At 34.8% G+C, this 13,810-nt stretch overlaps 1 protein-coding gene across 2 annotated transcripts in view; it reads right to left on the reverse strand.

Annotated features, from left to right (window-relative positions):
• WDR7 (WD repeat domain 7) overlaps nucleotides 1–13,810 on the reverse strand; it is a 347,094-nt gene that overhangs the window by 234,637 nt on the left and 98,647 nt on the right. For both annotated transcript variants that reach the window (XM_034995695.1, XM_034995694.1), the window contains exons 15-16: nucleotides 11,754–12,523; nucleotides 10,344–10,432 (exon numbers count right to left, since the gene is read on the reverse strand). In XM_034995695.1, coding sequence (XP_034851586.1) covers nucleotides 10,344–10,432; nucleotides 11,754–12,523 — 859 coding nt within the window. The remainder of the gene's footprint in view (nucleotides 1–10,343; nucleotides 10,433–11,753; nucleotides 12,524–13,810) is intronic.

Below are 13,810 nucleotides of genomic sequence, written 5' to 3' on the forward strand. Positions count from 1 at the left end.
GTCTATGCATTCATGTCTTAGGGAGCTGAGCATTCTCATCATCTTTTAAGTCAACATGTAGCATTAGGATAAATCATTAATCAAACATTCTAAGGAAAAAGGATACCCTTAAAATGCTATGAAGGAAGAGCACAAAAAGTCTAAGGGCAATAGGGAAGCACAAGGTTCCAGAAAATAGAAAGGATAAGAACGTACCATAAAGCAGAATGAATTAACAGCTCAAGATAGTGTTCTGACAGACATACATCAAGGCAAAATACAAAAGTGCTAATAATGTTTGAAAAATACAGTGACTCTACTTAACCTCCAGATCACCATTGGATTTCATCAGAATTGGAATAAGTTGAGATGTAATGATAATTTTACCTTGGCCTATAACTCCAGCCAGAGTCCAAAAAATAAAAATTAAAAAAATTTTAAAAATCCGCTTCTGTAAAAAGTCTCCTTCATTACTAACATCTAAAATAAATAAGCGAGCTAAGACCAAGCACCATGGAGGGAGAGTTTATTACAGTGAAAGATAAAGTGATAACATGAACACTAACTTGAATTAGACATATGGAGGCTATTCAAATTTTCTATTTCATTTAATTAACAATAAGCACCTACTATGTGCCAGATGTTGGGCTAAGCATATAAAAAGTCATAAAGATTAGACAAAGATGCTGCTCTCAGTTACTGAGAGTCTGGCAGGAAAAGCAAATAACTAATTAAAATATTATCATCAACTGCACTCTCCTCGGGATCTCCTCCACTAGACATAAGTTCCATGAAGGCAGAGATTTGTTTTGTCAGCGTTAAAGACTTAGCACCTAGTTACTGACACATTGGCACTAGAAGCATAAAGAGAAGGTATCTATAGATTCATTCATCCAAATATTTACTGAGTGCCTTCTATGTTTCAGCTACTGTCCCAAGAACTTGTGTGAAATCGGTGAATAAAAAAGAACAAACAGAACAAATGTCTGCCCTTTGAGCTTCCAAAGACCAAAGTCATTAAGCCAATTTTTAAAATAAAAGGCATATAAGTTCAAACACAAAATTTTAAGGAGTCCTGAGGTCCATACATTGACCTGATATATGTACTCCATATTTCTTGCTATGGACCCTGGAAAAGGATGGTGAGAAACTATTGATTAATTTATATAAATGATTCCTGAAATAATTTAACAATGACTACCTCCTACTTCTAAATTTAGACAACCTAAATTAAATCCATTTCTGAAAAATAAAATAGCAGATACTGTAACATAATCTTATATATTTAAATTGCTTAGACTGGCTTCCACAACTACCACTGAGTAAAGATGCAACTACTAACATAGAAATAGGGTCACAATCAAGATAGGCACTAGAGACACAGACCAAGACTTATGCCATAACATTATTGAACTGATCAAGAGAAGTACAGTATGTCAGAATGTAGATAAGCCTACAGCTATGGGCAGATTTAGGGCTGTATAACTATGAACAAAAATTTAGTTTGACATTTCTGATCCCTTTCTCAAGTGAGATGTTTTATAAAGTACACAATCGAGTATCTAATAAATAAAAACTGTCTCTATCAAAAAGTATGACTGTCAGTAAATGTTAATGATTGGCAAAGACTGAATTAACAAGCCCACTGCTAGAAAAAATAAAGCTCTTGTGAAGAAATTATTTTCCAATGAAATATCCTGATAATATTTATGAGAAATTATGTTAGCTGAACTATCTATATCATCTTTATTCTTAGACCCAAATGTCTATGAAAGGTCCAATCCCCAGCTAAAGTCTTTACTCCATATAGATTATTTTGCAGCTGAACAAGTATTAGCCAACATATAAGTGACAGTTTATCGAAAAGGAGCATATTCATGTTTGCAATCCAGCTGGAAAAATGGATTGTGAGTCAATGTGCACTGTAGTGGGAGTCAGGAAAAGAAAACATAAGGAAAAAGGAAAATGTTAAAAGAAAACCGAGCTAAGAGAAGCAGAGCAGAAAGACAAAAAGATAATACCCTAACTGCTCAAATGTAGTCAGAGAACTCAGAGCTTCTGTCCGTTCTCTTACCACTTCTTACCCTAAACTAGTTGTTTATGTTCATGAGTTATCTACTAGATATATATAAACTACTCAAGAGAGTATACATCAGACTAATCTTCCTAATGACCCAAATAGAGTTGCCTGGAGAAAAAAGGGGCTTAATAAATATTTGTTAAAGAGATAATTACTCCATATTTTCATTGTTCAAATAGAAAGTGGGTTTCATGATGTCATCCTGAAGTATCTTACCACGTAACTCGCACTATAGATGGCTAACCTTTATTTACTTTAAAAGATAAGCATCTGTGCTGTTTCAAATCGAAATTCCTAACTCTACTGCCTTAAATAAATGCTTTGGAAAAAGACTCAATTCTCGCCCCCCCCCCCCCGCCGCCCCGCCCAACTGCTCGCAAAACGTGATGCGTTATGAAAGGAGCAACGTTAAAGCATTTGAACTGTAACGTCCTCAGACCTGACCAGGTGAGTAAATTCAATACCATAACAGTGGTGGAGTACACAATGCATCACAACAATGTCACAAATTAAACGGATGGCTTGTATCTGCTAGGATTACAGAGGGAGAAAAATGTAATCCAAGAAGAAACATTTACTACAAAGAATGATAACGAAGATGGTAATGATGAGAACAAATATCATCTCTAACAGGAACTGATCTTAAATGAGGCTCTGAACTAACTAAATGGAGGAGAGTATGCCCTGCCACTGATTTGTACTGTATAAGCTGGAAGATATTTTCAGTGGATTTATGACATAAATATATGTTATTACAGAAGAAGCACAGAGTTAAAAGGTGCTGTTGTATCCTAATCATACCACTATAACTAACCATATTTTTAAAAAAGTCTCTTACCTCTGTAAGCCTATTTCCATTTCTCTCTGAAGTAATGGCTCTAAAAATATTGAAACTCTATACAACATAATTTTTACTTTATGAAGTAATAGTATATTTAGAACATTTTAGGAGTAAAGGGAGAGGAACTGCCACTTCTGGCCAAGATGTAATAACATGAAACAGATTTATAATCACATCTAAAACAACCCCCGCCCCCCAAATACATAAAACAATGGTTTCAAGACACTGGACATCAAGTGACGATGAACGGAGAGTCAGGAGTTGGAGATAAACAGCACTATGATTGCCCCAGCTTATTGCCTTGTAGGAGTTTCTAGACCAAGATACAGGAATGGGGATTGAGGAAGAGCCCCACAGATTCCCTGAGTTGAAGAGACAGAGCTGAGAGTCTCAGGAAGCCAGAGCAGCTAGAATCCATAGGACAGAGAGAAGAGAACTTCAAAGATCAGGTTCTTCAGACGTCCCCCTCGAATATTCAGAGCACTGATCAGTTCTTGTGTGTGAAGAAACTATAAGGCCAAAGACCATGGTGCTCCCACCATCCAGACTGGAAAATTAATAATGCATGGGGGTACTGGACAGAGTACTCAGGAAGCTTTTGCCTCAATAATGGGAATTAGCTTTAGACACAGCATAATTCCAAACCCACCTAACAAATCAAAAGCAGGACCAGAAAAAGATCAAACTGTTTCCAAGCAACTTAACTGCATCCAGAATATAGCTTACAAAAGAAAAAAAAAAAAAAAAGATTTATAACAATATAAAAATCTTCAGTACCCCACCAGGTAAAATTAAAATATCTGCCATTTAACAATGATTACCAGGCATGCAAGGAAGCAGAAAAGCACAGTCCATACTAAGGGGGAAAAATCAATTAAAAATCAACCCAAACTGACAGAGATGTCAAAATTATCAAATAAGGGTATTAAAACAGTTCTTATAACTAATATATTGAAAAAAGTTATATAGAGACAATGAGTATATAAAAAAGATAACAAATCAAAATTGTGGACATGCAAATCATATGTCTGAGATGAAAATGTCTGAGATGAAAAATACACTGGTTGGGCTTAATACCAGGTTGGATATTGCCAAGAAAAGATGAATGAACTTGAAGACATTGCAAAAGAAACTACCTAATGAAAACACAGAGAGGAAAAAAAATCCAAAAATAAAGCATCAGTGATCTATGAAACAATTTCAAGTGGCCTAATGTACATGTAATTTTCAGTCCACTAAAGAGAGAAGAGAGGAGAGAATAGAAAGAATATTTGGAGAAATAATAGTTGGAAAATGTTTTAAATTAATGAAAACTATAAAAATAAGAAGCTCAATAAGCCTCAACCGCAAGAAACATAAAGAAAACTACACCAAGGTACTTCATAAGCAAATGGCTCAAAACCAGTGACAAAGAGAAAAATCTTTAAAACAGCAAGAGTAATAAAGTAAAAAAAATTTTTAAATGTTATACAGGAAAATACAGATGACATCAGATTTCTTGTTAAAAAAAGCAAATGTTCGGGCTCCCTGATCCGTGGGAAGCCTGCTTCTCCCTCTCCCACTCCCCACTGCTTGTGTTCCTGCTCTTGCTCTCTCTGTCAAATAAATAAATAAATCTTAAAAACAAAAGCAAACGAGGGGGCAGTTGGGTGGCTCAGTCAGTTGAGCATCTGACTCTTGATTTCAGCTCAGGTTGTGATCTTCGGGTCCTGGGGTGGAGCCCTGCTTCACTATGAGAGACTATGGACTCTGAGAAAGAAACTGAGGGGAGCGGGGTGGGGGGATGGGTTAGCCTGGTGATGGGTATTAAAGAGGGCACATATTGAATGGAGCACTGGGTGTTACACGCAAACAATGAATCATGGAACACTACATCAAAAACTAATGATGTAATGTATGGTGATTAACATAACATAATAATTAAAAAAAAAAAGAAACACAGTTTAAATGTAAAGACCCAAAATGGGTGAAAAGTAGAAGGACAGGAAAATACATATTATGCTAATAACAGTAACCAAATATACTGAACTGGCTATATTATTATAAACAAAGTAGATTTTCAAAGCAAAAGATATTATCAAGGATAAAGAGGTCATTTCATAATGACAAAAGTAAAAAAAAATCAGTAAGCAAAGGTTTATGTACCTAGTAAGAGAGTTTTATAACACATGAAGCAAAAACTAATAGAAATACAAGGAGGAATAATCAAACCCACAATCATTGCCAGACTACTCAAGAGAAAAAGAGAAAAATCATAAACTATGAATAACAGAAATGAGAGAGGGGATACCATTTTGAATATCTACAGATGGATATTAAAAGAAAAATTAGAGAATATTAAACTTTTTTCCAATAACTTTGACACAAAATATCAAAGTTCACCCAAGATGTAATAATAATAATAAAACATCTAAATAACCCTATATCTATTAAAGCATTTAAATTTGTAGTTAAAACCTTTCCCATAAAGAAAACTCCAGGCCCACATACTTTCACTAGTAAATTTAGATCAAACAAATGAAGAGTAATATCAATTCTACACAAACCCTTCCAGAAAATACAAAAAAAAAAAAAAAAAAAAAAAAAAAAAAAAGGGGCGGGGGGGCGGGGGGAGGATAACATCCTAACTCCTGTGAGACCAGCATTATCCTGTTACCAAAACTGAACAAAGAACATTATCAGAAATGAAAACTAGACCAAAATCCCTCATAAACATAACATAAACCCTTAACAAATTTTAGCAAATTATATCCAACAATCTATAAGAAGAATAATTCATCATGACAAAGTGTGGTCTACCCTAGGATCTCAAGGTTGTTTTAAAATTCAAAAGTTCAGGCGCCTGGGTGGCTCAGTCGGTTAAGTGGCTGCCTTCGGCTCGGGTCATGGTCCCAGGGTCCTGGGATCGAGCCCCACATTGGGCTCCCTGCTCAGTGGGGAGCCTGCTTCTCCTTCTGCCTCTGCCGTTCCCCCTGCTTGTGCTCTCTCTTAGCATCTCTCTCTCTGTGTCAAATAAATAAATAAAATCTTTGGAAAAAAAAATTAAAAAGTTAATGTACGTTGTCTTAATAAAAGAGAAAAATTATTTGCTAATTTCAACAGATGCAGAAAAATCATCTGACAAAAATCTAACACCCATTCATAATTTAAAACATCTCAGCAAACTTGGAATAGAGGGTAACTGCCTTAACATCCTCCTCATCTAAGAAAAACCTGAAGCTAACATCATACTTAATAAAGACTGGATGCTTTATCCCATGGATTGGGAATGAGGCAAGGATGTCTGCTCTAACTTCTTCAATTCAACATCATTCTCTAACTCCTTACCTGTGCAGTAAGGTAAGAAAAATAAAATTCAATCTGACTGAAAAGAAGCAAAATTGTCTTTATTCACAGAAAACATTATTTTGGGCATATACTCTGAAGGAAGAAGGGCTAAAAATTGGTAAGTAACCATCCATCTTAGAAAGTTAAAAATAAACAGCATAATAACTCCAAAAAATAAAGGAGAAGAGCAGACTTCAGGGAGATAGGAAAAAATATGCACTTAGAAAGGATAAACAAAGGCACAAAAGATTCATTAAAATAACTAATAAGATTGATAAGTTCCTGATGAGACTGATCAAGAAAAAAGAGGGAAGATACAAATGATTAACATCAGGAATAAGAATGGTGGTATCACTACAGATATTAAAGAAATTTAAAAGATAGTATCTTTTCAAATGACAACAAATTTGAAAGAACTAGAAAAATCGCTAAATATGTACTACTTAATAAACTGACATAAGAAACAGAAAATCTGAACTGTCACATGACAATGAAAGAAATTAAACCTAGAATTAAAAAACTTCCCACAGAGAAAACTCTAGATCTAAATCCAGCAAATTCTACTGCACATTTATGGAAGAAAGAATGCCAATCTTACACAAATTCTACCTGAAAACAGAAAAAGAGAAAAGATTCTTTAATCCATTTTTTTGAAACCTGAATAAGGTAACACTTAATAAGAGCATTAGAAGAAAGGAAAACTGGGGCACTTGGGTGGTTCAGTTGGTTAAACGTGTAACTCTTGATCGCAGCTCAGGTCTTGATCTCAGGGTTGTGAGTTCAAGCCCTGCATTGGGCTCCATGCTAGGCATGGAGCCTACTTATTTGAACAAAAAAAAAAGAGGAAGAGGAAGAAGAGGAAACTTTTTCCCAAATAAAAAACATTAAGCCAAATTCAACAATATATAAGATAATACATCAATCACAACAGAATAAAAGGAAAAATTATATAATCATCTCAATAGATACAGAAAAAGCATGACAAAACCCAACATACAATGATGATAAGCACTTAGCAAAGGAATAATGGAAAGTGAATTTCTTATGAAAAGCACACAGGAAATATAATAATTATGAAAACTTAAAATTTTCCCCTTTGGGAAAACACTGGGCATAGAAAAAGCATCCCATATTACTATCCATATAATCAAAGTAATCCACAAATAAAGTACTACAAATAATGGGTGAGTTTAGCATGACTGCTTGATACAAGGTCAACATACAAAATAATCTGCATTATTGTATTCAATACCAGTTCAAGAGTATTTTAAAAATCCTTACCTAGGAAAAAATCTAAATAAAAAGTATGTAAGACCTCTACGCAGAAAACTATAAAAGAGTTACAATAGCCAAATGAGATCTAAATAAATAAAGAAATATACTGAATACATTGAATATACTGAATGAATGAAACCCACAAAGGTATTAATTCTTCCCAAACTCATTCATAAATTCAATAAAATTGTAATTGAAATCACAACAGGTTTTTATAACAATTGAGAAACTGGCTCTAAACTGACAATTGAGATATTCAAAGAAACAAGAATAGCCATGACATTCTTTAAGAATAAGGTGGGAAGACTCTTATCTGCTGAATACCAAGTCCTACTACAAAGCTACAGTAATTAAGGCACAAGAACACACAAGCAAATCAATGGGCTCAAACTGCCCCAGAAACAGATCATACAGAAGAACATTTTATTTATGACAAGGATGGCACTGCAAAGCAGTGGGGAATGAATCATCTCTTCAATAAATCATGCTGGACCGATCTGGTATTGTATGTAGGAAAAAAATGAAACAGGACCCCTGCTGCTCATTATATCCAAAAATGAATTCTAGGCAGATTATAGATCTAAATAAAAAGGGTAAAACAATAAAGCTTCTAAAACAGAAGGATATCCTCATGATATCAGGGTAGGGGTATCAGGGTAACTTCTGAAACAGGACATACAAATATTAAGTATAAGTGAAAAAATTGATATATTAGATTCCACTGAAATTGACAGATGCTGAATTTCAAAGACAGGAGTGAAAGGCAAATAAATATTTGCAATACATACAACAAAGGGCTCATATCAAGGACAGTCACTGATCAACCCTTACAATGGATTTTTTTTTTTTTAGAAAACAACCTAATAGACACACATGAGTTGAACAGGCACTTCACAAAAGAACATATAGAAATGAGCAATAAACATACCAAAAAAGTATTCAACGTTGATAGGAATTGGGGTATGTAAATTAAACACATGAGAGACTACACATACATCAAAATGGCTAAAAAAAATGGCTAAAGTGAAAGAGATGGAAAATATTCAGGGTTGGCTAGCATAGCTCACCAATGGTGTATGAGACTTCTTGTTGCTCCATATCCTAGCCAACAGTACTTTTTTTTCACTTTAGCCATTTTGATGGATGTATAGTAGTCACTCACTTAGGAAAACATCCTAATATTATCTGCTAAAGCTAAAGCTAAACATATGCAGAAATTCCACTTTTAGTTATATATACAACAGAAATACTGATAAGGTACATTAAGAATCAAATGCAAGAACATTTGTAGATTTACGAAAAACAATGAAAATAATTCAAATGTATATTGACAGGAAAATACATGAAGACACTGTGGTCTACTCATTCCACAGAATACTACAGAGCAATAAAAATGAACAATGAAAATGAGTAAACTTCAAATGCAGTATCATCGATAAATCTCACAAAAGAAGCCACACACAAAAGAATACATACTCTGTGACTGACAGAATTCATATAAAATTCAAAGCATAGCAAAACTAAACTACAGTGTTTAGGGATTTAAACTTCCATGGTATAACTCTAAAGGAAAGAAAGAAAGTAATTTCCCAGAAGTCAAGACAGTAGTTACCTTTGGAAGGGGGCACATAATGACTGGGAAGGAACATACCAGCAACTTCTGGCATGATGGCAATGTTCGATTTGTCCACGGACGTAGTTACAAGGGAGTTTAGCACGTAAAAGTTACTGAGCTACATATTTCTGTTTTGCATACTTTTTTATACATGTGTTTCACACGTACACAAGTATAAAAAGTTATCCAACCAAAACTTTTCTATAACATACAATTATTTTATAATAGCTTATATTAATTTTAATCAGAGAAAGGGTAACAAAAGGGGTGAGCATGTGGGGTTAGAATGAATGATGGAGCGGGGGTAGAGAATGTGGGAGCTTATCTTCTATAATGAGAAGCAAATAGTGCCTAAAACTGAAATTCAGGCATCTATTTAAACATATTAAAGTAAATACCAAATACTAAGCTAAGAAAGAGAAAAGTACTTGTCCTAGGGAAGGGAAAAATTGTTTAAAAAAAAAAGAAAGAAAAAGAAAAAATCTTTAAAACCTAAACAAACAAACAACAAAACAAAACAAAAAACCTATGGAAAAAAGAAGACCCTAAAGTCACCATTTACAGGCAGAACCTTCATCATCCCATCTCTTGCTCACTTCTTCACTTCTATCACATTCTGAGTGAGTCAGCATTAACTCTCGGCCTGAAAGAAAGCTCTCTCAGCAGAAATGACCCCCCCATCTCCAACTCTGGCTGCATTTGCCACTCTTATAATGAACATAAAAGGTAACAATGGAAGAGAAACTCAACTTTCTCTTCTATCCACTAATGAAAAACAAAGCTGTAGACAATAATGATGTAAATAAAAAGAAAGTTTTTCCACTTGTGGATTACAAAGCATGAACTACTTGCAAACGCAGAAAAGAGTATGAAAATATGTTTTTAAACATTTCTAAATATAGTTAAAAATAGGTATAACTTTTAAACTCAAGATACACAATTAACACACTAGTGTTGTCAAGTTAAGGTGCCCCTAATTCATAAAAATTAGGTCAAAGACAGTACAATAAAATTATGTGAAATATGCTCATTTATCAGTTTCTAAATAAATCTGATTTATTTTTAACTGACATCTTAATTATACATATTTACATCTGGAATATAACAACTTTTCTCTCTTTTAACAATCTGAGACAAACAAAATGTTATGATTATACATTAGCTATGCCTCCTCAGTTTCTACAGCTGAAATTTCAGGTCAATTACTTAATAAGATTTAATTTTACCTTGTTTAATCTGTCCTTGCACAACATTACTGGAAGTTGGAGGGGAACCCCTTGCCTTAGAAAGGTCTGGGGTGCTTGGTCGAGGTGGCCTTTAAAAAGAAGAAAATATATGTATATATACATCATACTTTCATATTTCCAGAATCACTTAAAATATTAAGCTTTCTAGTCCCAAATGAATTATAAAAGAAACATATACAGAACATTTTCAATTTACCATTCCAAAAAATGTTTTTTTACTATTTTGTACCTATTAACATTTTCCTTTTCAAATGTTAATATATTGAATGATTAGCAAATAGCAAGTAAAAATTTTATATCTACAATTTATGCTTTATACTAATTTAAGAAATATTTCTGAACAGTTTAATGTACTACCAGTGATAAATAAATATTGTAATTAGTCCTTCATTCTTCAATATTAGCATGCTGAGATTTCAGCCCTCCCTATATCATTGGTCTCAATGAATTCATGGAACAATACAGTGAGTCTAAAAGAATTCATCCTTAAAATCTGAAAAAGGTAATAAGGCATTAGAAATCTTGGATTCCAGAGGCAGTCTGTTTCATTGTGAATTCTAGTGATACCACTTAACCATCTTGTGTGACCTTGGACACATTACTTAACCTGTGTCTCAGTCTGCTTATCTGTAGTAAAAGGATAATAACAGTGCCTACCTTGGAGGATTAAGAGCATTAATGAAATAGTATCTATAGCATTAATGAAATAGTATCTATAGAGTACTTACAACAGAACCAGACACAAGGTAAGTACTACGTAAGTATTTGATTTTTTAAAATTTCTCAGTATGACCAATTCTCAATAAAGTATAATAAAACCACAGTTTACAAAGTTGTCCTCATGACTTCTGGAAAATAGGTAATAGCAAATCAGGTTAGATATTCCTGAAATATTAAAATAATACTCTCCTACAATTAAAAACTTGTTTTCTCTCTTCCAACTGAAAAATTCTTACTACACTTCTCATAAAATTCTGAAGCTAATTACTGAACACCTATCATTCATTACATATAAGTCATAAAGAAGCATTTCAACCAAATATACCCTTTGAATTAAATGTCAATGCAAACTTTAAGTAGATACAATTCTAAGATTATATTTACTGAAGAGCTAGTCTGTAATTCACTTATTAAAGCTGATGTGAGCTACTCAGTTTAAATAGCTACGTAGTATGTTTGAGTAAAGATTAAACTGTGTAATTTTATCATGCTTTAAATCATGCATGTTGTGTTTTAAAATTTCAAGGGGAAACACTGAGATGACACAAAAATGCTAAGGTGGGCAGAGCCCCCCCCCCCAAGTAATAAAACAGTGAGAAAAATGAAACAGGCTTTATTTATTTATTTATTTTGAAATGTGAGAATAAAATCAAACTATCAAGGTCACACCTGGTAGGAGCCTTCTTCATATGATCACCAATAAAAGTTGCGTTGGTCATACTCATTAATGTATTTGCCAAAGATATGATAGACAGGAGATGCTGTGTGGTGACGGCTCGGGACACTCCGTAAGTTCCCCTTCCAACGCTCTCGGTTGCTGGCAGCTTCCTTCCTACTTCTGCTTTCCCATGCGACAGCTTCCGAGCAGGCTGATTATAACCAGGAAGCATCAGGGACATATGACCTCCTCTCGATAGGAGACCGAAAGATACTGTGCAGTGCGGTTTCAGCATTCCAAGGCGATCAAGACAAACTTCATCCAGAACTTCATTTAAACCCCAGGCATGAAGACATGACATGAACAATTTTGCAGTGTCCATCGTTAAATTATATTCTAATAGGGTCAATGGCTTAGATTTGCTGGCCCGATACTCTGGATCGCTCTCTTCTCTTCTCTGCCTCATCATCTCCTCGTCCTCCTCTTCATCATCCAGGAGATGTTCCTTTATGTTCTCTTTGATAGTTTCTTTCACTTGTTGGAAGAGAACTGCTGCTCGTTTTCCAGTTAGAAAAGAGCCCCCTTTGTCTGAACTGCCAGATGCTTTTTGCAAATTCTCTGGGGAAATAAGCGCAGTATTTGGCCTAGAGGCTTCTTCAGTCAAGAGTTGAATAATCAACGCTTCCACATCAAAGAAAAGCACATGTATGTCGGGGTCTGTTAGGTTTGTCTTTATTGCCTGAACCATCAGGGAGTTATGAGAATATTTAGGCAAATTTCCCTGCAAAAAACATTTTTAAAAAATGGTTATAATATTTAATAAGTGTTTAATTGCATACATTCATGGCTGAGCAACAAATAGAGGAATCTGAATGCATACTAGGCTTTTTAGGTACCCCTACCATTAAAAGTAACACACAAACTTTGCCAATCAACAGCATGTAAAAGATGTGAATTTATATGAGAGTTTTATGCTGAAACAATTATAAAATGGTCAATTAATTTTTTAAAAACTAGAAAAATTTGTTATTGATGGAGTCTTTTTACTTATAGAACAGATTAAAATTTGTTTCAATAACCTCTATGCAAATTCTCTGAGAATGAACTACTGGTTCACCTGAAAGAAGAATCCATTTATCACAGCAACTCCTCCGTTTAAGTTGCTGTACCATCAAATCCCTCCTTTTTCCACTTCACCTTCACTCTCTCCCTATTCACAGATTCTTTTCCCTCAATAGAAAACATGCTCAAGTCTACTTAGATTCTAACAAGGAGTGTTATACTTTGACTATGCTCCCTCTTCTACTGATTTCTCTCCCCCTCTACTGCCCCTTTTAGCCAAGTGTACGGAATCAGAGGCTAATCCAAGGAAACTCTCAGTCCCGCTCCTCCTCGAGCTCTTTGCAGCATCTGACATTGTTATTTTTGCTGGGTGAGTGAGATAAAAGCATAAAGAAAAAAATTAAAAGCTCCTAACTTCCCTTCTTGGTGAGCCTTCTAATTCTGACCACGGCTTTTCAGCAGTCAGCTGCCCTGAAAACTCAACCTTCCTCCCACATTAGGACTAACACTTGTGGCTCCCTAATTTCCATCATCAGCCCGACCAACCTCCTGGAGTTTCAATCCTCTACTTACAACTGCTTGTATCTCGATGTCCCATTGCCCCTCTCAGTCAAATGCGTCCTGATGTCCACACTGCCGCTGAACCCGCTGTGCCTCCCAGACCATCTATCCCCACTATCACTGTCACCACATTTGGACACTTATTTTCTTGTCTCATTGGGGTTCACCGCCCTAGTCTCTATTTACTCCAACGCAACTCCAGAGCCACAAGACTTCTTTCTGAAGCACAAATCCAGTCACATCACTCTTCTGCCAAAGTCATGGGTTATGAAGAGAAATGGAAAATACAGATTAAAAACTAAATCAAAATACAGGTGAATGTATCTGATCTCAAGATGGGAAAGAGCTTTCCAAATATACTTAAATTTAAAACTCACTACTATAAAAATATTAAAAGGCAAGTAAGAAATAGGAAAATGTGCCAGAAATAAGACTGATAGGGTTA

This window comes from Mirounga leonina, unplaced genomic scaffold (assembly GCF_011800145.1).
Source record: "Mirounga leonina isolate KUSES-001 unplaced genomic scaffold, KU_Mleo_1.0 Mir_93, whole genome shotgun sequence".
NCBI classification, from domain to species: domain Eukaryota; kingdom Metazoa; phylum Chordata; class Mammalia; order Carnivora; family Phocidae; genus Mirounga; species Mirounga leonina.